The sequence below is a fragment of the Morus notabilis genome, unplaced genomic scaffold (assembly GCF_000414095.1).
Source record: "Morus notabilis unplaced genomic scaffold, ASM41409v2 Scaffold99, whole genome shotgun sequence".
NCBI lineage: Eukaryota > Viridiplantae > Streptophyta > Magnoliopsida > Rosales > Moraceae > Morus > Morus notabilis.
In genome coordinates, this window is record NW_010362482.1 from 1960500 (window position 1) to 1986455 (window position 25956).

The 25956-nt window shown below is 33.3% G+C and overlaps 3 protein-coding genes and 1 non-coding gene across 5 annotated transcripts; 2 read left to right on the forward strand and 2 right to left on the reverse strand.

The window, feature by feature from the left end:
• Positions 1 to 4799: 4799 nt before the first annotated feature.
• LOC21410422 (40S ribosomal protein S5) lies at positions 4800 to 7159 on the reverse strand. The gene is made up of 5 exons (XM_010102199.2): positions 7062 to 7159; positions 6583 to 6668; positions 5572 to 5843; positions 5266 to 5469; positions 4800 to 5105 (listed from the first exon to the last, which is right to left on the reverse strand). The coding sequence occupies exons 2-5, from the start codon at positions 6664 to 6666 to the stop codon at positions 5051 to 5053; spliced, it is 615 nt and encodes a 204-aa protein (XP_010100501.1). The 5' UTR covers positions 6667 to 6668; positions 7062 to 7159; the 3' UTR covers positions 4800 to 5050.
• Positions 7160 to 8263: 1104 nt separating this feature from the next.
• LOC21410423 (WAT1-related protein At3g28050) lies at positions 8264 to 15531 on the forward strand. 2 transcript variants are annotated; one of them, XM_024168198.1, is made up of 9 exons: positions 8264 to 8575; positions 8678 to 8740; positions 8856 to 8969; positions 11027 to 11044; positions 11166 to 11400; positions 11482 to 11640; positions 11733 to 11884; positions 12024 to 12193; positions 15257 to 15531. In XM_024168198.1, the coding sequence occupies exons 1-9, from the start codon at positions 8394 to 8396 to the stop codon at positions 15262 to 15264; spliced, it is 1101 nt and encodes a 366-aa protein (XP_024023966.1). In that variant the 5' UTR covers positions 8264 to 8393; the 3' UTR covers positions 15265 to 15531. The 2 variants fall into 2 exon arrangements, with proteins under 2 accessions (XP_024023966.1, XP_024023967.1); XM_024168199.1 differs by lacking the exon at positions 11027 to 11044.
• Positions 10091 to 10164, reverse strand: TRNAH-AUG. Its single transcript has one exon. It is a non-coding gene; the product is annotated as a tRNA-His (tRNA).
• A 3067-nt stretch (positions 15532 to 18598) lies between the features above and the next one.
• LOC21410424 (WAT1-related protein At1g70260) lies at positions 18599 to 22515 on the forward strand. Its single transcript, XM_010102201.1, has 7 exons — positions 18599 to 18798; positions 18919 to 18981; positions 20264 to 20380; positions 20764 to 21013; positions 21280 to 21444; positions 21910 to 22061; positions 22362 to 22515. The coding sequence occupies exons 1-7, from the start codon at positions 18599 to 18601 to the stop codon at positions 22513 to 22515; spliced, it is 1101 nt and encodes a 366-aa protein (XP_010100503.1).
• The last annotated feature ends 3441 nt before the right edge of the window (positions 22516 to 25956 follow it).

Below are 25956 nucleotides of genomic sequence, written 5' to 3' on the forward strand. Positions count from 1 at the left end.
AGCTTATAGGTGTTATAAGTTATAAACCAGTTCAGTAAACAAGGGAAGAGTTTTGAGCATTCAACAAAATAGAGAGTGTCTAGATAGCATCATAATGTAAACGCTAGTACATAAGTTAGATCACTTTACTCATTGACTGCAAAAAAAAATATCATCTTTATTGGGAAACTGATCAGTACATTGTACAATGTTTTGTCTTGATAAGAAAATCTTACCCTGAGTTGAACAGCAAATAAAATGAGACAAATAACTGATAATTAAACCCTGATTAGAAGAAAGAACGTCTTGTCGTTTTCACATTGTTTTGTCATATCTCTATAGATATATTGTTTATTCATTTTTAATTATGATGTCATTGTTTTATGTCATTTTCTCGTTGCGTGTTGTATGTCTATAAATGTGTTGTTTATCATGTTGTTGTCGTATTGTATGTTCCGTTGCATTCCATGTTTCGTCGTTTCTCCTTCAATATATGTTAATGAAGAATTTTGTTTGCCATTTTTTTTTAGAAAATGAGACAAATACTTTTTAAAATGCATGGTCTTAGATTTTTACATTTTACACTTTATTAATATCCTTTTGTCAAAAAATTATATTAATTAAAAGAATATTAATAAAGAATAAAGAGTAAAAATCTTAAAATAATATATTTAAAAGATGAGTTCACTAATTTTTTCTTTAAAAAAAAATACGTTTCCTTTCATATTTTCTTTTCTTATGATATGTTGTCGTCTAATCCTTCTTTTCTTATGATAATGGTGTTGTCTTATTCTCTTTCCGTATGTCTAACAATTTTATTACGCTCTTGTCGCTTCTTGTCCGCTTTTTTCCCTTGTTTGTAGTCGTTTCTCCTTCAACGTGTCATTTTTAATTTCTAGTTGTTCGTGTGTTTCTCATTGATATTGTCTTTCTTAACGATGCTGCCGCTTTTCAATTTCCGGTGGGTGCAGGATCTCTTATTTTTGCTGTTCTCATTTAGTGCACCACAGAAATAAACTAGAAATGTGATTTGAGTGAATCAACTCTGTTAGAGATTCCCCTAAAGTTAAATAACGAAAAAAAAATTAAGAAATGTTAGAAATTAATATTCTTAGATATTACTAGCTGATATCCACCGCGTTGCTGCGGAAAATATCATTATATTATATAAAAAATTTAGGGTTTTTGTAGTACAAAATTAATTTACATATATATATATATATTCACATACATATATATAGTATTGTAGCTGTAAATATATATACAACTATATTTATATATAGATATAGATATATATACAGTATTTTTATTTAAACTTTTTTCTGATGAAACATTGTTGTTGTTTTGCTTCTTTCTCTTGTTTTTTTTTTAATTGCAAGATAAAATTTTAGAAAACAGAAAATCGGAGACAAAAAATGCAGAAAAATGATAATAAAGACAAACGATTAGGAAGAACAAAATCTATCATATAAAAAAGTGTGGAAATTGACCGAATAAGAAGAACAAAATGGATGTAATGAAAGCATGAGAGAAACAGTAAAGATCAATGTTTCGATCAAGATGATCAAAAAGGCTCAACTGCAAAACAAATTTAGAAATAAAAAACCGAGGACAGAAGCTTACAATTATATTGTAGAGGAGGAAAAGAATCAAAGGTTTGAGCATAGGATAGAAAGAAGAAAAAGAGCAAAAAAAATAAAAATAAAAATAAAAATAAAAGAAAAAGTCAAAAATTCAATTTTTGGAAGCATACTAAATATAGAAATATCAAAAGTCTAAAATAAATAAAAACTTCAGATAAACAAAAATTGAGTAACATAAAAGAAATGCTAGTGTATGAATGAGTAAGTGTGATAGAATAATAAAAGTTAATACATCAAGGAAGCAGTAAAGGTCAGTATTTCATTTCCATCAAAATGATCAAGAAGGCTCAACTGTAAAAAAAAATTGAGAAATAAAAAACTCAGAACAAAAGCTTACAATCATATTGTAGAGTAAGAAAAGAGTCAAAAGTCCCGCACAGGAGACAGAGAAGAAAGGGGGCAAAAAAGAAAAAAAAAAAGAATAAGTCAGAAATTCAAATTGAAGAAACAACCAAAATAGAGAAATATGAAATGTCCAAAATAAGTGAAAATCGAGTGACATAAAAGAAAAACTAGTATATGAATAAGTAAATGTTAAATAGAATAGTAAAAGCTAAGACATCAACAACAGAAAGACAAAGCTAATCTATGTATAAATAAGTTTTCAATCAAATACTAATATCAAAAGACCAAAAGGACCAGAATAAATGTGAAAAAAAAGGAAAAAAAAGAGGAGATGGAGAAATAAACCGGGAAAAAAAATTGATAAAGAAGAATGAGCAAAGGCAAATTCAAAATAAGGAAGATATAATCACAACAATTTTTGGATAACTTATATAAAACTTATGATGTCAAGATTGATCAAAATCATCCTTGCCACAGTAAATACTGAACAAAAGTAAAATATGTCTACCGAATAAAAAGGTAAAATTCATCTGCAAAAAAAGGAAAGTGTATGTGTGTGTGTATATATATATATATATATATATATAAGTTTTGAACGAAATATTCATTCAGAAGAGGCAAAAAGGTCAGAGTAACTAATAAAAAAGAATAGAGATATGGCCAATACATTTTAGTAAAAGTAGTTAAAAATAAGTATATGAAACAAAGACACATATATATATATATATATATATCGCTGAAAAATAAATAAACAGGGACTTAATGTATGAGCAAAAGGTAGTAATCAACAACAAGAAAAAAAAAGGGTGGAAAGAAAAGAGGTAGTTTACTAACACTTATTAACAATAGAACAAAATTTTTCTGAGCATCATATAGTAGTAACATCCATTTAATAACATAATAAAATCATTTATGAACGGAAGCAAACCAATATATGTAACATCAACAACAAATATTGAAAAGTTGCGGGCAAGGATCATTAAAAGTACCTAGAATGCTATAAACACTTCCTTAAGTGTGAAATGTCGACCAACCAAATGCAAACAAAAAGAAAAAAAAAAGGATGCAGAGATAGCAGAAGAAAGCAGTAAATGATGGAGAATGAAGTAGAGCAGTAAATGATCAAGTGTCAAATGTTGAAGAGAATGAGTAAAGTGTAAAGGAAGTAAACGGAGATATATAAAATGTATTCATGTGCAACATCAGTATTTATAAATAAAAAATAGGAGAAGAATTACGAAGAGTGTATAACCTATATGAGTCTCACACGTAACAACAGAATATCAGTTTAGAAACAATAACAAATTGATATTTCTTAATTAAATAATAAGGGCCGTATATGATTACAGTAAGAAGAAGGAAAAAAGACAGAATAAGGATTAGATAATGATCATCTCACACAAAGGAAAAAAGGAGGAAAAATAGAAAGAAAAAGGTCTCAGAACAATTTCTTTTTCCAAAATTTCTCACATATTTCAGACAATAAAGGGAAAAATTATCAAGTCACTTAATAGCTCTGAATTGAAATCAGTATTGATCACCAACCTAGGTAGACAAATCAACACTCTAAATAATTCAGATAAGCAGATTAATAAATGCAGAAGGAAAAATCTAGAATAATCTGTACACACGATGAAATCAGCAATAGAAAAGATCAAACATGCAGGTAAAACCCTTTTCTGCACAAAAGAATCAACTGAAGAAAGAAATAATAATCACAAAAGTATTTTAGGAAAACCCTTTATATTATACAGTAAAAAACGAAATAAATTTTAATAAATTTAGGAGAATTTGAACACAACAAACACCAAAGAAAACATGGAATAAAAAGACCATGAAATTTAACCGGAGCAACCACAGAGGAACAAAACCAACAAAAATGGAGGAAAAAATATTAAAAGGGGAAAAAAAGGGAAGCACAAAACATGCACTCCGGCGAGGAGATAGAAAACCAAACCAAAATGGCAGATCAACCCAATGGAGAAGTAGGCAAGAGGAATCGAAAAACCCTCCACCAAAGCCAAGTTGAACCATAAAAACGTCCATCAAAACCAGAGAAAACGCCCAAACGAAATCGAAGAACCAAAGCCCAGATAACCGACAACGAAGAACAAATGGAAGCCCCCAATTTCACCAAAATCAGATGACAAAAGGCAAAAAAAATAGAAGCACCGAAGAAGATAACCAGAGTTTCTAAAGAAATCCACCGAAAGAGAGAGAGATGACAAAAGGTCGCAGAAGGTAGAAAACGGAACGAAAAAAAGTTTCTCCAGAAACAAAGAAAAAAAAATAAAGATGTAAAAGGTTGTAGAAAGCAACAAACGCAAAGGAAAAAAGTAAAACATTCAATCTGAGTGCAAATGACCAAAACAATCAGATTATACCAAAACAAATAAAATTAAAATAAAGGGTAATATAATAACTTTAAAAAGGACATAACAAGAATAAACATTTAAGTGAAGAAATAAGTACAGGTAAAACAGGCTAGACACTGTTCATTGCACTGTAACATAACAGTAAATCCGTCATCTCTTTTAGTATATGTATAATATTATTCTCTGTTTTTTTTTTCCCAAAGAGTAAGACTATTGGCCATGAATCTAGATCTTGGAAATTCAGAACTTGCACATTGAAATGGTCGCTTAGTTTGTGATTTATTATCAATTTTTCGCTCCTTTCAACCAAAAAAAAAAAAAAAAAAAAAAAAAAACCAATTTTTCACGTAGGAAATTATGTGAAAATACGCAACAGAAGCACATAGCTTCGATATCTAAGTAGAGCATCTAGCAGCTGTTTTATATAGCACCAATCCAAAGCAACGCTCAAACAAAATAATAAAAGGAAACCATGATGCATAACCAAATAAAAAATTCTGTCCGCTGCGAGACCCAACAATAGAAGGATCTAGAACTCTAACTCTAAATTAAAAAAACAAAGGTTACTCTTTGCTTCTACTACAAAAGGAAAAGAACAAAACTTTCAGTTCATGTTCAAGCATACAACTTAAGTTCGAGTCTCCTTTTAAGTAACGAGGACACAAAACGCAAAATCTCCTTCTGGTTGCTCCATACTTCGTTTCCAAATCAACGGTTGGCCTTGGCAACTCTTTCAATCTCATCCTTCTTTTTGATGGCATAGCTGTATATAAGTGGTCAACATTGAGTTAGAAAGGGGAACAAAATCAGGACTAGTAGCGATTATAATCAAGGGTATTGTGGATTAGTAGCGGTTATAATCAAGGGTATTGTGGACTAGTAGCAATATTCTACATGATCCCTGAAAGCAGCGTTTTGCTTACCTGTTGGATGAACCCTTGGCAGCGTTAATAAGCTCATCTGCCAAACACTCTGCAATCGTCTTTATATTTCTGAAGGCAGACTCACGAGCACCAGTAGTGAGAAGATAGATGGCCTGGTTAACACGCCGCAGAGGGGAAATATCAACGGCTTGACGCCTCACAACACCAGCAGATCCAATACGGGTGGCATCTTCCCTTGGCCCACTGTTTGTAACAGAGATATCAAACATAAGAATAAGGACACATATGAAGCACAGAAACAATCATCAGCAGTCGAAGCTAGAAATCATTCAAGCATCTGATTACCTATTGACAACAGCATCAACAATGACTTGAATGGGGTTCAAGTCGGTCAGCAAATGGATAATTTCCATAGCATGTCTAACAATCCGCACAGCAATCAACTTTTTCCCATTGTTACGGCCGTGCATCATAAGTGAGTTTGTAAGCCTCTCCACAATTGGACACTGGGCCTTCCTGAAGCGTTTGACTGAGTACCTCCCAGCAGTGTGAGGAACATAAGTAGCGTGCTTGGCCGGCACGACACCAATGTAATCAGCCAGACTGATGTCATTTACCTATGTCAAACCACAGAAATGGGGCAGAAAAAAAAAATCATCTCAAAATGTAGGCATAACTGTGACAGAGAAACCTAATGGATACAACAAAATGATCAGCTACAAAAACTGTTCACTAAAAAAATCAGACTCAATATTCAACAAGAAAAAGCAACGATAATAGGAAAGCAAGAATGAGCAGTCAACGGTAGTAAATACAAGTTTATATGATGGTATCAAAAAGTCAAACAACTAAGCTAAGCAATTCTGAAATGGGAAAATAGATAATCAATTAGTTAAGAATTAGAATACCAAGCATAGAACAATTAACATTAAGTATCAAATGAAGAACAACTAAGAATATAGGATTTATCACTCCATCTACCAAAATCACAAGTTCAATACAACAATGCATCAAGTTAACGCATTTGCAAAATAAACATAAATGTTATTTTCAAACATTCATTGGGTATAGCAATTAGCACATACCAAGTTTACACGCAATTGTAAGAATCTAACGTAAACGGCAGAACAGAACTTCAAAAACTCATTGTTGTAGGATATAATTCGAACATATATTGAAGAAAAAAAATCACTCTTTATCCTATTATTACCAAGTACCAACAAATCTAACTAGGTAGCAGAAAACCTGCACTTCTATGAAAGATCCATTTATTAGTTTTCAATGACATAAATTATCCAAATATCTTCAGTTCTGATGAAAAAACAAAGTCTTTGTAACAGAAAAATAGATTGAAACCTGAACATCCTCAAAACTCCAGCGGTTGAAGAGCTTCACGTCAAAGTGAGGCTGAGATGGGTCCTGAACTACTATGTCAGCCATGGCTGCAAAAGTCAGGTCAGATCTCATGAACAACCGTATAATCGTACAATCTAAACACAAAGTCCCGAACGTAAACAAAACTAGCATACGGAAGAAAGAGGGAAAAAAACACAAAAAGAGAAAATATTCTGCAAATGAACGACCGGAACATATGAATTCATCATATTATTTAAGAAAATCACAAACAATAGGAACCAGAAAAGACCAATTACAATTTTCACTGTTCCCAAAGTTGAAGCTAACAATAAATCTGCAAAAGCATCAAAAGAATCGTTTTTTTTTTCCTACGTTTTCTGAGCAACCAAACGAATCGGAATCCAAATTGAAACCAACATGAATCAGGAATATATATAGTGAACAGATCTAAAAGAACAAAGAAGAGTAAAGAAAATTACTGGAAGCTCGAGCAGGATGAAATCGGCGAACGCGCTGTTCTGTGGCGGACTTGAAGTTTAAAGGAAGCGGAGGCGAGTGCGCATAAGAGAGGGAGAAAGAAAACCCTAGTTAAAAGCGTTTTTTAAGTCCTACCTGTAGTTCGTGGGCGCGAGTCACCAGATTCTCGCCCTCTTATTACATTGTTTTAGGGTAAATTGAATATACGGTCAGCTTATCTCTAATTTTTTTTTTTTTTAGTAAAAGGATTCTCAAACTCTTTAAAAGATGTTAGTTTGGTTTTTAATTTTTTTTGTAAAACAACCCCCAAACTTTTTAAAAGATAACAGTTTGGTCTTTTTTTTTTTTTTTTTGCAAAACAACCTCTAAACTCTTTTTTTTCAAATAATACTTGCATTTTAAAATTATCAAAAGGGAAAGAAGATAAATACCTCTTAAAGTGTATGGGTTTAGATTTTTATCTCTTTTTCTTGACTAATATCATTTTTAGTCAAATAATTATATTAATTAAAAATAATGAGTAAAACTTTAGACCCATACACTCAAAGTAAGTTTAATAATTTTCTCATTATTATCAAATGAGCATACTTTATATTTTATAGTATATATATACCTTGAGATTTTAAGTTTGTGCTCAATTTATATATTTTTCTTAGCCAGCGATAAATTTGTAAGGAAAATACCTAAAAATCCTTAAAAGAACGAGTAAGAATAAAAAATTAAAGTTTAAAATATAAAAAACATTTAGGGGACGTTTGTTTCCTATATTTATTATTGATTTTGAATCATGATTCATGGTTCTCTACGGTATTTTTTATCATAAAAATACACGTAAAACAAAAATAATTCTGAATACATAAACCAAACGATAGATCCATTTCATAGTAAAAAACAATCTTTGATCGAAATTCGAATTGAGTCATGTTCTATCTTGTCGTTTTTACTGTGGTGCTATCGTTTTCTAATATTGAACACGACGATAAATAATTTATTGTCGTTTTTTAATTAGTCAAGAAAAACGACAACAAACAAACAACTGTAGTTTGTAATATTATTGTCGTTTTGTCATCGATGTCATTTTCATCCTTGTTTATTTATTTATTTTCCGAGTTCGCCTTCTTTTTGGAAAAAGTCAAAGAATCGCCAAAACCATCAAAGATTCCGTTGTTGTTCAACCAATAATAAAACATCAATAAAACTCGTGAAAGATTCCCTTCTTTGTAGTCGGGTTGGAATTGGATTGCAAAACTCAAGTTTCCGACTCTGAAGCGCAACAATTCCCAGCTTGTGTCGTCGTTTATCCACTCCCGCCGGCGATTTCAAGAGCCAAAACGATGGCCAGTAAGGTCGTGGCGCTGCCAATAGTGGGCATGGTCTTATCGGAGTGCGCGCAAGTTGGGCTGATGATTGTCAGCAAAGCCGCCATGTCCGATGGAATGAGCAGCCTCCTCTTCATCTTCTACTCCAACGCTCTCGCTTCCCTTCTTCTCCTTCCTATTTCCTTCATCTTCCACAGGTACTTGCCATAATATCTACTTACCATGTTTCTACGACTCGTCGTTTACAAACCACAATTACCCACAAAGATTTTTGCTGCTTTTTCCAATATTCTCTGCAGAACACAGCGTCCTGCGCTCACTTTCTCTGTCCTTTGCGGGTTTTTCTTGCTTGGTCTACTTGGGTAAGTTCTGAGATTAGTAAGCTTTTTTGTGTTATTTATTTATTATTCCCAATTTACTTTGGTGGGTTTGATTTAGATTTCAGTTCAGATGCTGATTGTATCATTTTCATTGCAGTTGTCTTATACAGGTCTTTGGGTATGCTGGGATTTATTATAGTTCCCCAACTCTTGCAACAGCAATGCTCAACCTTGTTCCAGCTTTTACCTTCATTCTTGCGGTTACTCTGAGGTAATGCTTCTTTTTCAGGCTCCCTTATATCACAATTATGTAACCTTTCTTTCGTGCTTAGAGATTTTTCTTTTTGTTAGTGGAGTCATTTTAGCTTAGCTATGACACTAACAATGATGCCAATCCATGTGTAATAGTATTATTGCTATAGTAATGCTATTGTTTTTCTTCCTACATTAGATTTAGGGCCCGTTTGGTTCATGGGTTCAAGTTAGTGATTTTGATTCTGAAATTCAAATTTTATGAGAGAACTCATTGGTTGGAACTTTTTTTTATTTAAATTTTTTGTGAGAAAAAAATCTTTACAGAATCAGAATCATGAGTTTAAACGCGTGTAAGATACCTATCCAAAAGTTTTCGCAACTCAATCATATATGATGGAATCATAAAAAATTTGACCATTTCGAACTCTTTCTTTAACTCACTATAGTTTTGAGAAACAAAAAGAAGATATGTACGAACAAAATATCCAGCAACAAGAAGAAGGAAACGGATTGAATAGAGGAACTCCCGAACATTTGGCGATCTCAGATGTGTCGATATCAATAGTGACTGATTATTTCAATGAATCATTTCTTTGAACATAAGAAGATTATGTAACACTTACTTGAAATCTCTAAACTTAAATTAAATAATATTAACAATTAAATAATATTAAAAATAAGTATTATTAAATAATCTCATAGGAATATATAGTAATTAATACAATATCCTTATTCTAAACGCCCTGTGATCTTCAACCAATTATGCGCTTCAATATAATTACCAGGAGTGAGCGCTAGAGCTTGTTTCCAATATTCGGCAGCTTGATCGAACCAAGCTTTTTTCCTCTCATTCATTTTTTTTGGACTTTGGTTTATATTCTCCGCTTATTTATCTTATGTTTAGTATTTAGTCAACTTTTATTCTATTCTATTAGATATTAGAATAGAAAACAATTGATTCATTATATGGCATTTAAATCTGACAATAATGACATAATCATACCACCTCCATTTTATTTTGATTGTAAAAACAAAGAAATAAAGAAGAGGTAAGTAAAGTCAAATAGTCTTTTGTGCAATCCCGATCATGATTTTCCTACCCCTAAAGGGAAAGGTCCTTCCCTTTTTGGCCGGTTGTGGGCCAGGAGGGATTCAAACCCCCGACACCGTGGTTCATAGCCACGTGCTCTAATCCTCTGAGCTACAGGCCCCACCCCATCTTCACTGAATCTGTTCCCAAGAGTACCCTAAGAAAAGGAACCTTTCCTCTCCCCGGTTAAGAAGATGTGAAGTGCCTCTCTCTATATAAGAACGGTGCGTTTCGAGGTGTGAAGTGAGAGAGAAGGGATTTCATAATTAGGGTTTTGAATAAAACGACCCTTTCACCAAACGGGCCTTTAGACGTTGAATTTGCACCAATAATTCTCCTTGTTCTCCATACTATGTTCTGCTTTGACCACTTACTTGCAGTACAGGCTATTTTAACCTTATTGTTTCCTTTCCCTCAGTTCATCTTTATTTGCAAATGCTAACACTATTGCAATTGCTATAGTTGGCATAACAAAGTATAAAAATGACACATATGTTGTTTTATCTTGTTCTTGTGCTGCAATGCATAATATTGTTTTAATGCTACGTCTATTTTTGTCATAAACTTTAAGCTTTGAACCTTGGAAAAGGAAAATGTTTTATTTTTAAATATTTGAAAGCTGGCAATGTTGTAATTGTTATGTGAAAAAGTCAACACATCAACCAATAAGGGCCGTTTGGTTCATGCATTCACACCAGTGATTCTTGATTTTGGCATTTGAAATTCAAATTTTTTGAGAGGAAAACACTGTAGTAGAATCAAAACCATGAGTTTAAAAGCAAGGAAACAAGCAGGCCCTAAACAACCAACATCAAAGTTGAACATATGCTATACTTAGTGCTAAATTTGGTACAAGTATAGCATTATGCCAAATTAAATATTGACTATAGTATTGCATTGGGAAACAATTTTCTTACCAAATATTAAATTTTGGCATTGTCATGAGAAATGTACATTTCATTAGCGATGCTCTTAGTCTTAAGAGTGTTTTGGCATGACAGGTACTTTTCGGCTGAGGAAGGTTAAATCTAATGCAAAGTTGGACTTTGGCAGTCTATTATTGTATCAGATGATAGTACTAACTGGTGTTTGATTCTTAATACATTCATATGGTGACTCCAGGATGGAAATATTAGATTGGGGAAGCTCCACTAGTCTTGCTAAAACCGTTGGAACTATAGCTTCACTTGTTGGAGCTTTCGTTGTGACTTTCTATGATGGTCCCTCACTTCTAAGCACATCCTCATTGTCCAACGTATCTTATAAGAAACTTCTCTTCCAACAATCTAACTGGGTTATTGGAGGATTCCTTCTCCTTGTTGATGCTGTGATGACGTCAGTTTGGGTTATTATACAGGTTAAATTCTATAAATAAGAGCCGAGTGCACATGAAGTTGATTAGAAATCCACCCTAGTTACATGTTTTCCTTTGTTTTAGGCATCAATCCTAAAGAAATACCCAGCAGAACTGATCCTGGTCTTTTTCTACTGCTTCTTCGTCTCTATTCTTTCGGCGGTAGTCTGTTTATTCGTGGAAAGAGACCTAAGTGCTTGGAGCTTGAAATCTAGAACAAGGCTCTTTTCTGTCCTGTACTCGGTAATATGATACAATAACTCAAACGTGCTTAACTTGCTAACATGCTCTCTAGAAGAGAAGTTGCTAAAAGCTTTTAAGTAATAATGTTATAGGGAGTTTTTGGCTCTGCCTTCCAAGTCGGTGTATCTACATGGTGCCTGTACAGAACCGGACCCGTTTTCGTGTCTATGTTCAAGCCTTTGGGGATTGTCATTTCAGTTGCTGTGGGTGTTATTTTCTCTGGGGAGACTCTCTTTCTTGGAAGGTTGGCTTCTACCTTTTGGTTTTTTTCTTTTTTTTTTTTTTCCTATGTTATTTGGTTGGTAACTGTTGCTGAGAACAGACAGTTCATTCTTCATTAGTATTGTGAAAAGGGCATGACTAAGCATAATAACTTGACGCAGATTGCTTGGAGCAATTATTATCATCGTTGGATTTTATTCTGTGCTGTGGGGAAAAGCCACAGAGGCAAAGATTGACAAGGACCTAGTAAGTAGCTTAGAATCAAGTACAGACCAGGAACCACTCCTGCAGAACAGTAATGAAGAGCACAATAGCTTTGTCCAGAAAATCAGTAAGGGATCTTCCTTGCAATGCAAATTTGCTGCTCTATTTTTTCTCTCTGTAATGAGTGTATAAAATACGGCTGTATATACACATTCAAACATGCATTTAAGCATCCATTTTCTGTTCATATATACTGTTAGTTTACCAATTCATCCCAAAAGCTTTAGTTATTAGGAGGTGGGCTGACTGTAGTTTTTATATTTTTATATTTCAACATATACGGATTCATAGACTTGTTTATATAGACACATCCGTATAGGAACATATATAGTATTCTTGTTGACACCTACTATTGCATCTTTTATAGAGTCTTGATGGGTTGACGTTATTTAAACAGCTCTTTCTGGTGAATTAGAGAAATATTAATTCTTGAAATATTCTATGGAAAATTTAAGTCCAATTTATACATAAAAGTAGGACAGGTGAATAACAAGACTCTAAAACTGATATCCAACCTAATTTACACCAGCCTTTTTCTCCGGCCTGGTCCACCAAAGGTGGATCAACATTGGCGGATGCATACAAACCTTGGGCCTAAAATCCATGATGTTGTTGTTTTGGGTCAGACCAATCATTTGAGTTGGTTAGCATTACTTCAGTTAGATGAAATAGGTCCACTTTTGGGAAGAACAAGAGAAACTGAGTGCGTCACAATCTAACACTCTTGTCTGCACTCATGTAGCATCTGAAGGTAGATTTCACCAAACGAAGCCGTCAGATTAAATGGTAGTCAAGCATTTTAGTTATGATCAAGTTTTTCTTAGTTTCCTTTGCGAGTGCGATTTACTGTAAAATGGTAATTTCATACGGTAAATATTCTGTAGAGACTGAGGTCTGTTCATTGATGTTTCAATTGGGGATTTCTGAACTTAGGATGGTCAACTTAGTTCTTTGGTATACGTATTTTTAATTCATAGAATGTTTCAGCAAAGCAGAAATAATTTAATTTATCCGGCAAGATGACAGGTATTATTTTTGTATTTAAGTACTATATATGTAATCAGATTTGGTCATGTTCAACCGACCTGATTCATATTTAGTTCTTTTCTATGTTTTTTCATATATAGTATGTCAAAGCATGACAATGCAAAAAGTCGGTGTATCTGAGCCTTGTTGCTGGTATTTGGTTCATGAAAGCATATGCTGTTAGAGGCATGCTCAACTACCAAGTACATGAACGAATTTTCTTGTTTATTTTAATTTTTTTTAAAAGAAGAAAAACCAGAGGACGATGTGGCTTTCACATTATTTGGCGCCTCCAATTTTGAGGAGGCAGGTTTAGTCTAAGGGCCTGCTATGTTCAGTTGAACGTCTGAAGTGTACGTAGTGTTTCAACAGTACGTTTCTATCGTCATTGCGTTGATACGAATTATTTTATCCCTTGATGAGTTGGATAAAGCATACCGAAATACATTTGACATTTTTCTCTGAGAATTCTCTAATTCATTTATTCCATTTTTATCCATTACTGGGAGATAACCACTCCTGCAGAACAGTAATGAAGAGCATAATAGCTTTGTCCAGAAAATCAGTAAGGGATCTTCCTTGCAATGCAAATTTGCTGCTCTATTTTTTCTCTCTGTAATGAGTGTATAAAATATGGCTGTATATACACATTCAAACATGCATTTAAGCATCCATTTTCCGTTCATATATACTATTTGTTTACTAATTCATCCCAAAAACTTGAGCTATTAGGAGGTGGGCTGACTGTAGTTTTTATATTTCAACATATACGGATTCATAGACTTGTTTATATAGACACATCCGTATATGAACATATATAGTATTCTTGTTGATACCTACTATTGCATCTTTTATAGAGTCTTGATGGGTTGACGTTATTTAAACAGCTCTTTCTGGTGAATTAGAGAAATATTATTTCTTGAAATATTCTGTGGAAAATTTAAGTCCAATTTATACATAAAAGTAGGACAGGTGAATAACAAGACTCAAACTGATATCCAACCTAATTTACACCAGCCTTTTTCTCCGGCCTGGTCCACCAAAGGTGGATCAACATTGGCGGATGCATACAAACCTTGGGCCTAAAATCCATGATGTTGTTGTTTTTGGTCAGACCAATCATTTGAGGTTGTTAGCATTACTTCAGTTAGATGAAATAGGTCCACTTTTGGGAAGAACAAGAGAAACTGAGTGCGTCACAATCTAACACTCTTGTCTGCACTCATGTAGCATCTGAAGGTAGAATTCACCAAACGAGCCATCAGATTACATGGTAGTCAAGCATTTAAGTTTTGTTATGATCAAGTCTTTCTTAGTTTCCTTTGCGAGTGCGATTTACTGTAAAATGGTAGATTCATATGGTAAATATTCTGTAGAGTCTGAGGTCTGTCCATAGATGTTTCAACTGGGGATTTCTGAACTTAGGATGGTCAACTTAGTTCTTTGGTATACATATTTTTAATTCATAGAATGTTTCAGCAAAGCAGAAATAATTTAATTTATCTGGCAAAATGACAGGTATTTCTTTTGTATTTAAGTACTACATATGTAATCAGATTTGGTCATGTTCAACCGACCTGATTCATATTTAGCTCTTTTCTATTTTTTTCATATATAGTATGTCAAAGCATTACAATGCAAAAAGTCGGTGTATTTGAGCCTTGTTGCTGGTATTTGGTTCATGAAAGTATATGCTGTTAGAGGCATGCTCAACTACCAAGTACATGAACGAATTTTCTTGTTTATTTTAATTCTTTTTAAAAGAAGAAAAATCAGAGGACAATGTGGATTTCACTTTATTTGGCGCCTCCGATTTTGAGGAGGCAGGTTTAGTCTAAGGGCCTGCTATGTCCAGTTGAACTTCTGAAGTGTACTTAGTGTTTCAACAGTACGTTTCTATCGTCATTGCGTTGATACGAATTATTTTATCCCTTGATGAGTTGGATAAGGCATACCGAAATACATTTGACATTTTTCTCTGAGAATTCTCTAATTCATTTATTCCATTTTTATCCATTAAGCTCAGACCTGATCAGGAAGAAGAACAAGTCTATGAAGTCTTATTTAATATGCAATATAACAGTTTGTTTCCTTCATAATGTAGGGTCATGAACATGGGAAGCATGATCAAAGATATAAGCGTGAGGCAATATAGTTGAATTTGCAGGTCAAAACCACTATTAGATGCATGTTCTGTATAAACTGTAGCTCCTTCAAGATTATGTGAATGGTCAATTTATATTACTTCTTCTCATTTAAGATTGTATAGTAATGTGATGAAATCACATACTTGGCTTTTTTTTTTTCCTGTAATGGCCAGTGAAATCACTATACTCTGGGCTGTTTGACCTCAATAATAAGATTAAGCTCCTTCATTGTGATTGTTTGGAATTTATCGATCCTGAGGTTAATATTTCGTTAATCTTTTGTTTTTGACTTTCGGAGAGAGATGGAAAGAAGATTAAGGCTGAAATTCATGAAAGAGATATAAGATTTCGAAATATCCAGTAGTCAACTGTTTACTTGGAAAGTTTGTTGACCTCTTCCTCTGCTAAATTCAACCACTATAAAGAATATTTTTTCCCCCTGTCAAGTTTTTTCTGCTTAATGATTAGTGCACGTCTTTTACACACACACACACACACACACACACACACACACACAAATATATATATATATATACATAAAAATGTAATGGCACTAAGCTGTTTTACATTTTCTGCACCTGATCATCATGTGGCCGTGAATATTTTGCGATAGAACTCATCTCTTTAAGTGCTTATGAGTAATGAGAATTGCTATTGTAATGTTTCTGAAATGACATGCTGCTTTTTATTTGGAAATTTACCAGGGACGTTAGTTTGATGGATTTTATTAAACCTGTTTTCTCTCTTTCCTTTTTTTTTTTTTTTTGGTACGTAATGAGTCTGTTAAAGAAGAAGCAGAAAGAGAAAGACAACCACAGAAGAAGGAAAAAAGAATCAAACAGAATTAGAAACGAAAGCTGCATAAACAAACAAGAAAGTCTAGTCGGAGTCCATTAGGATCATAGTCCAACAAACCCACCATAACATATCGATTACATGGAGACTGGAATTGATTGGAATTAAGAATGCATGCTTTTCATAACTAGTGCTTAAAGTTTATTTGACGTTGGTTGACATTGTACAACTAAAGAATTTATATATATATATATATGTATGTATATGTTAACATATGGTTGATCGTTGAGGCATTCCAATTTAAGGAGTTTACCAGAAGAAATCTAGTGCTCAACTGCAAAAGTTCAGATACAGCTACAAGATTATGTTTCATAACAAGTTGAATTATCAACTGTCAAAACTCAAAAACAATGAATACGTAGTCATCAGATACGTATTTTGACGAAAACCCAACTAAATTATACACTCGCTGGATGAGTTAGAAAACTACAAGTGTCCTTTTATTGTAGGTATTGCCATTTTATTTTTGTGAACGTTAAATCACATCAAAATCAAACTGTATTTGTAAGGATTTAACGGGGATCTAACCATTTAAAACTCTTTTTTTATTTTTTGGTATCCTGCCGAAACATAGAACTTTGAGAAGTAATTGGAAACGCCATGATCATGTGTCAAATGTGGAAGGCAAAATTGAATTAGTTGAGAATTTGATCCCCACGTTAATGACGTGGACCACCAACGTTTGCCATTGTGGTGTTTCTGTGCATGAATTTTGTGAAAACTTTCAGAGCTTTTGATGGCCATGTGGACAATGCCGACCCTTTTTTTTTTTTTTGGTATGCAAGCCTCAAAAAGAGGAGACTTCATCAGAGAGAGAAAAAAAAGTATACGTAAGCAGAAATCCCATGCATGCCAGAAGAGGAAAGAGAATCAAACAAAATAACAAACGAAAGCCACAGAAAGAAACAAAGAGAGAAACAGATTAATTGGAATATGTATTGATCATAGCCCCATCAGCTCTACCGGAACATGATTAGATCATCAAACACAGGCTTGAGTTGATAATTATATGATTAATAACGCCTCTTCAGATTATAATGCATATGGATTTCTTGGGACATTAGTACAAATTGTACCAAGAATCAAGTACCTAGTAACAATATGTCAATTGGGCATTACAATTTAAGAATTTTACCACAAGAAATAATGAATTGTCAAACAAATTAGAAAACGAACAGTGCTTATAACCAGGTGATAATTTTGTTGAAGCCCGAGTGACATAACAAAAGACTATATACATATACATTTATACACACATATCCGGCTGTTGTTAAAACTAACAATTGAGTCCTTAATTGGTTTGCGTCAGCATCTATAGTTGTATCTTTTCAACGATGTTACGCAAGCCATCAATTATAAAAACAAAAGAAAATATTGGTCCAAACGAAACGTTATTAACCAAAAAAAAAAGAAAAAAAGAAAAAAAAAAGTATTTGATTATTGTCATGGTGCAAGGTGAGTTGAGAATTTGATCCCCACTTGAACCCACCATCTTTTAGAAGGGACCGGCCGAGCCAGAACATGGGTCCTTCAGATTAACCCTTGAAATTATGAGAACCACAGATTTAGAATCCAATAATTCTTTTTTTGATATTCAATACCTAAGTGTTGGTGGACCAGAATGCTAAGACAATCATTTTGGCTTTAGGGGTAATATAACTTATAAAGCTATATAGCTAAGAAAAATCTCATAATAACACGACAACGACCCTTTTGTTTCCCGCTCATAAAAATCCTAACGTAATCAAGTAATACTTATTCTGAACTCTTATGAAATGCTTAAAAAAAAAAAAAAAAAAAAAAAAAAAAAAAAAAAAAAAAAACTAATAAGAAATAGTGAGGTGACAAATGAGAGAAAAGCACGCGCATGCACTATTTTTTTTTTTTTTTTTCCCCCAATTCTTCCATACCTAAAAAAACAAACCGATTTTTGATGATTTTAAATTAAGTGTTCATTTATGAGACGTCACACCTTATTTTGGTCTGCAAAAATATATTATAGAAAATGGGGAGACACACGAGTAGCGACTTCCCTTTAGGAGGTAGCTTCCCCACACAACGAAAGGTTAAACTTTAGTAGCCTTCTTAGCGTCATCGACCACACACTGAAGAACGTGTCGTAGCTTCACCCCTTTTCATTAACACCAAGGCGTCTTCAAGCTGCTCCAAATATAAATATGAGACAGCGACATTGATCAAGTAGCTAGCTAAACTATAGAGAGAGAGAGAGAGAGAGAGAGAGAAGAATTAAACTCATGTAATTATAGCATTAATCAGAGAGATCTAGAGAGACTATATTCATGTTAAGTTTTGTGTGGTTGGCACTTGGACATATATAATTAGACCATATAATTATCTACGTACATATAACATATATATATATATAGACGAAAATTTAGTTTTGTGTTTTTTTTTTTGGAAGAAAGTGAGAGAAGACGGTGATGATGTCGGTGAAGCCAAAAGTTTGGGAGGTGGTGCCATTTTTGGCGATGGTGACAATGGAGGGTAGCACCATAGCTTTAACCATTTGGGCAAAGACGGTTCTGACCAATGGGATGAGCCCTTTTGTTTTTGTTGTTTACACCCATGCCCTTTCTTCTCTCATTCTCTTTCCCTTCTCCATCTTTTTCCACCGCAACGACAGGTATAGTTTACCATGATTCTTTCTCTACTTCTCGTATTCTACTGGGGCTGTCGTTTGTGGAGCTATATATGCATGGATTCTGATTTATTTTTATCTTCGTTTTTCAATCTTGGTTTGCAGAACGGAGCAGCCAATCTTTACCGTTAGTCTGTTTCTGCGATTCTTCCTCTTGGGTTTAACAGGGTGCGTATACACAAACCTAGCTATAATATACTCGCGTGATTATTAAGTACGTATATATACGTATTCACACAATAAAAGGGAGAGAGAACTAATTCATTACATTTACAACTAGCTAGCTCACGTTCTTCTTCTTTTTTTCCTTTTTTTTTTTTTTTCTTCAGTACCCAAGCTGATGATCACCAGATTAAAACGGTGAATTCATTAAGTACTTATATTTTTTTGCTGGAGTAATATAGGACAAATTAAGCTTATAATTAGTGCACAGTTATAAGGGATCCACATATATAGTACTTGTCAAGAGAGATCATATATATATATATATGTGTATATATATATATATGAATTGATAAAGTTGAAAGGAGTGCTACTATATATGTAAATAATATATATATTTATATATATACACACATACATACTACGTACCACACCATCTATAGAAGTACACATCTCACTCCACTCTTCATCTCAAACATCCGTTACTTTCGTATTTTCTTGGAGTAAGAAGTGAGGAGAAGTTGTTTGGATTCTGAGAATATTGAACGTTTCAGAATATTCTGATACCGAGTAAAGGTGATCAACTACATAGCCTTGGCCCGCCTACGGTTGTATTGTTAGACTACATGACCACTCAGTTAATTTTGTTAGTTTACTAATCCATCCAAAAAGTTTAAGCTGTTAGGAGGTGAGCCAACAATAATTTTTATATTTAAACACTGTTAGGAGGTGAGCCAACAATAATTTTTATATTTAAACACTCCCCCTCACGTATGGACTAGATAATGAGCAATCGTGTGGGTAAATTAATTAAAAAACCCAACACGTAAATATTTAAACCCAAGATATATTAAAGACCCAACGCATGCATGATGACAATTTAAATAGGGATAAAGAGCACATTTATGAGGGTTTAAACTCAGGACATCTCGTTCTAATACCATATTAATTTACCGATTCATCCTAAAAACTTAAACTGTGAGGTAGGCCAACAATAATTTTTATTAACAGATTTTTTTATCATTCTATGGTTTGTGGGCCAGCCCTCCCGTCTACAATAACACTGTTTAAAACTCAATTCTCAATGGGCTAAATTATGCCTACATGCTCATTAATTAATTATGTCATTAATCCATAATGTTCACACGTAAATTAATCGAGATGATTATATTTTGTGGTTTGTTTGTTTCTTTCTTATTTTCTTTTGGGTGTCGTAAATAAGATGGCCGTTTGACTCAATCCACGCATTAAAATAAAATCATGGCGTATATGTTTTGTAATTTTGTAGGATAACTATACCACAGAACCTCGCGTTTTTGGGGCTCTCTCACAGCTCTCCTATTGTCGTTTGTGCCATGGGCCTCACGCTCCCAGCTTTCTCCTTCATCCTCTCTCTAGTCCTCAGGTTTTACTTTTTTGCACTTTCTTCTCTCTATCTTTTACATTCCTCGAAGAAAGTATTAAGTGTGTATATATATATATATATACACAGTAAGGGATTCTACGGTGGGGCTCCACTGATATATAGGAGCACTAATCTCAAACATACTTTTATATCAGATGGATACTCATAGAAAAAAATAGATGTAACGGTGTTGTTTAAAATATCTTTTAAAATGTTATAAATCTCAAATAATGCGTACCATCTGATTAAATGGTTATAACCCTGTAAGATGATTCCACTATAGAATTACTCACAATAAAACCAATCGGAATTAGTAAGAAATAATTGGTTATTGGATTCAAATTATTAAGCCACTATTATGTACACGCTTAACGTTTTTGCAGGAAGACAGAGATAGATTGGAGAAGCTCAAGCTTCCAAACAAAAGTAACGGGTGCAATAGTATGTTTCATGGGAGCAACAACGGTGGAACTCTTCAAGGGTCCACTAATAAAACACTCTTCTTCTTTGCACGTACCTCTTCTCTCCACCAACAGATTTTTGATATTCTCGTCAACCCCTGAATATTGGATTCTTGGTGGCCTTTTATTGGCAGCTGCTAACGTATCCGTCTCAGTATGGAATGTTCTCCAGGTACAAATACATGATTTTTGCCCAACTGGACCATTTATTTTTTCTTTAGTAATTAATTGTGGACATTTGGTTCGTGAATTCAGAATTATGATTCAAAATTATTTTCAGTTTACGTGTATTTTTTGTGAGAGAAAACACTATAGAGAACTACAAATTATAATTCAAACCATAACACGAATCCTCGTATCAAACACTCAAGCATGTTTATTGCAGAGTGTTATGTATATAATGAAAAATGATCATTTGGTTTTTATTTATATGGTCAGATGGAGACAGTAAAACAATATCCACAACCGATGAAAGCGGCCGCCTTTTACAGTGCACTTGGGACAATCCAATCTGCGATTCTGTCTTTCTTCGTACTGGAAAGAAAGCCGGATGCTTGGGAAGTGGATGTTAATAACACGGAAATTCCTCTCATTGTCTTAACAGTAAGAAAACTAAGACTTAATAAGGACATTAATGATCACTACCATAATTCCTTTTAATTTTATCACTCGGTTTGGCCCACATCACGGTCTCGTTCATTTCACTGATTTAAATTTACAATTTGAGTTTTACTACAGTAAAAAACTCTCAGTTACAGTCACATCTAACTTTTTTATTACATTAAAAGGCTCTCATATAAAATCACATCTCAATTCGAATTAAAAACTCAAATCAACGAACTAAACAGATCTCGCGTGTCTATTTTTGTACTCCTCTAAAAATATTATGTCACATTAATTAAAAATATTCTAATTATAACACGATATTTTGATTGATACAACATGTTCAATAAGAATGGGAACAATGGAACACAGAGTCGAATTACAAGTAGTTAATTTGTACTGACAAATTAATCATTATACACATGTCTAAGTATAATAAGTGAATGACGTATTTTATTTTTGTAGGCAACTTTCGTGGGTCTAATTCGAAGTTGCGTCCACCTATGGTGCATGCGCATGAAAGGCCCGTTTTATGTGCCCATGTTCAAGCCATTCGGGCTTCTTTTTGCCACCACTTTTGGTGTTAGCCTCCCTGCAAGCACTCTTCGTTATGGAAGGTATTATTATATCTGTGTGTATTTTCTGGTGATTAAGAAACCAATATTAATACTCTAGAAAAATATGGCATATATGGTCAAAATAATTAAAAAGTTAAGTTTGATAGTGCTAAATATTCAGGCCCCATTCATTTTACTGATTCGAGTTTTACTACAGTAAAAAACTCTCACAACCAGTCACATCTAATTTTTTTGTTACAATAAAAAAACTCTCACATAAAATCACATCTTAATTCGAATTAAAAACTTACATCAGCGAACTAAACGGATTCTAACTTTTTTTTTTTTTTTGCGGTGCAGTGTAATTGGAACAGCTATAGTTGCAATGGGGTATCTTACTATGATGTACGGCCAACAAAATGAAGATGAAGCGAGTACGAAACATGGTACGGTTGATAAATTAGGTGAGACTCCCGAGGAGAAGGTCCCTCTTTTGCAAGAAGAAAATGTGTAGATCAATCCCACGATTGAGCACAGCAAAACAAGCTTTGGTAAGAAATTAGAAATTGCTCCTGATCATGCATGTACATAAGCATTTTCTCTTGGGAAGTTTGGTCTCGTTTTCGTTTTGGATGCTTTTTTGTACGCTTGAATGAAAAAAGATAAAGCCGATTTTTGTGGCTTTTTCTTTGTGAACTTTTGTAAGATATTGTTTCCGTTTTTTTTCTCTTTTTTTTGTTTTTTTTGTTTTTGTTTTATTAAGAAGAAAGCAGTGTACCAATCAATTTAAGTAAACATTTGATTCATGGATTTAGAATAATAATTTAAAATTATTTTTGATTTACGTGTGTTTTTTATGAGAGAAAATACTGTACCAAACCATAAATTATGATTCAAATCAGGATACGAATCCATCAACTAAATAACCCAACGGTTAAAAGCTTATTTACAAAAAAAAACAAAACAAAAAAAAAAACAATTAGTACGGCAACCCAACTTGCACTTTTAAATACGGATCACCAATTTTTTGTGGTGTTGATTTAAAATACTAATGTTTTTATGCCCCGATGCAATAAGAGAGAGAGAGAGAGGAAAACGACATCAAAATCAAAAACTACACCAAAGGACATGAACTCCAAAAGCAATATCTATGCAGAGACGATAAGAGTTGTATGAAACGACAGCAAATTGTAAATGGCATTAATCCAAGAGAAATGAACTCCCAGAAACGACATTAATCCATAGGCAAAAAACTAAGAAAAATGGCATGAACCTCAAAAAGCACATAAACCCAACATGATACAAGTTCTTTAAAACGACATCAACATCAAAAGCGACAATATCCCAAACGAAATGAATTTCATAAAACAACATTAACTAAAAACGACATGAGATATCTCAAAATCGACATTGACGCAACCGACGCGAACTCTAACAACAACATTAGTTGAATAAAACGTCAACAATGGAATTTCAGAGAAAGAACAACAATTGAAAAACGACAATAACGCAACAACAAGAATTTCATAAACGGTATAAACTAAAAACGACAAAAAAAAATAAGAAAAACATAATTACGCAAACAACATGAATATTACGTGGTAAACCGTAAACCCAAAACAATATGAGTTGTATAAACTTGAACATTGGAAACGGCTACAACCTCAAAACCGGCAATAACCTAAACTAACGACATGAACTCGAAATGACCACAATAAGAAAATTGACATAAAAAACGACAGCAATACAAAAAGAAAAAAGAACAGATACAGAAAAATGACAATAATAATACGAAAGAATAATGAACTAGAAAAATTCTTTGGATGTAATTTCATACTCTAGGAAAGAACAATCATACAAATTAGTTGGGAAAGTTGTTGTAATTCTTTGTATATATACACATATGGTTGGGTGTATATAAAAGGCATGGATAGAAAATTATCACATGACAAAGGATCAAGATGTACGATACTATGATAATATGGGCATGTTTAGAACTCGTTTCAAAATAATTTTATTTTTTTGTATGAAAATAAAAATGAAAACGTTTTTAATTTCAGACATAAATCATTTTTAAAAATGCGTTTAGTAATTTTATCAAGAGATTGTTTTCAGTATAAAAAAATGCATTATTATCTCTCTCTCTTACTCTCTGCTTGAGAGAAGAGAAAACGAAAATAAAAAATAAAAAATGAATAAAAGTCATTTTTCATTTTTTTCTCATTTTACACTAAACTAAAAAATCGTTTTCATTTTCATTTTTTATATTTATTACACCAAACGCTATTTTAAAAACATTTTCATTTTTTCTTTTGTAAAAACGTGAAAAATAAAAACAAAATCAATTCAAAACACCACCTATATATCTCTTTTGGCCCACAAGTAAGTATCAATTACTATGTGCGTGCAGATTTTTATTGCGAAATTAAGTAATGTACATGTGGCTATATATCAGCAAGCACAATAAATTAATGAAATAGTAGTAATAACTCCAACTTGGGATATGGTTGAGAGTTAAAGACGGTAATATGGTTGGATGATTGGGGGCCTAGTTAACCAAATTCCTCGTCTAATCCTATTATACTCTCTCCAAAACTGATAGTAAACGGTACAATACTTGTCAAGACAATCTTGTCATATATGCGAGTGAATTATACGAGTATCACATATATATATATATATATTAATATCTAATATTTATCGATTGTAGCTATCGTTGTTTTAGTTGTATGATTAATTAAACATATATTATATATTTCCTTTTGTTTTAGTGGATGTGTTGATTTATTGTACCAAATAAAAATGCTGGTATATATTTCCCCTATATCCACCCTATTTTATAAGCTTTTCATCTAAAATTACACCAAAATGAAAAATATGCCAAAAAAAATTATAATAGTTCAAAACTGTACCACAAGGACAACTGGATATTTTTTCATACTCTACCGAAAGAATCTCATAATTTATAATCAAAATTGTGGTTTTCCTTACAGGTTGTAGCTTCATTCCTATGAGACAACGGTATTTTAATCTCTTACCTAGAACACATTATAGTACAAATTACTTGGTACTGATTTGCTGAGAAATCTGTATATATAAAGCACATACGTTTATTGAGAGTTCAAAAAAAAAAAAAAAAAAAAGAAGCAACGTGTATGTCTTAGTCTTGGCTAGTTTTGTGGTGTTATAAATAAGTGGGATGTAGGGCTGGCAATCCGGGTAGCGACACGATTTGAAATCTGCACGAAATTAGCGGGTTTGGGTTTATCATAAATAGGTACGGGTCAAAATCAGGTTGAACCCGTGAAACACGATTAAATAACGTGTCATTTTCAGGTTGACCCGCCATAACCCGTTTAAACGTGTTATATTTAAGTAACACGAATACACAACCCGTTTATTACCCATTTTATAAACACGTTAAAAAATAGGTTCAGAAATAGGTTAACATAACCCATTTATCACATATTTTATAAACAGGTTCATTAATAGGTTAACACTGCCCATTTATCACACATTTTATAAACGGGTTTACGGGTAATTAACGGGTTGACACGACACGTTTATGACCTGTTTAATAAACGAATTATTCGTGTCATATCGTGTTAACCTGCCAATATACAGGTCGTATTTGGGTTTTGTATTTCGACACGATTAATAAACAGGTCATGTAAGAGTCAACACGACACGAACACGACCCGCCAACCCGAATTGCCACCCCAGGGGATGGTCTATAGTTGTTAGAGTTCTTGAATGCTTTTGTCAGTTTTTCTATTTCTGATGAGCCTCAATTCTAAGTCATCAAATTTCCTTTATATGTAACTATTTCTCTAGGCCCATCATATTGATTAGACCGCATTAATACACACCATTTGGCCTTTGGGTAGGTAAGTTCTGACTCTCGGAATTCAATTTGGCTTTTATCTCTCATTTGCATAGGCAAGTTGTAAATACT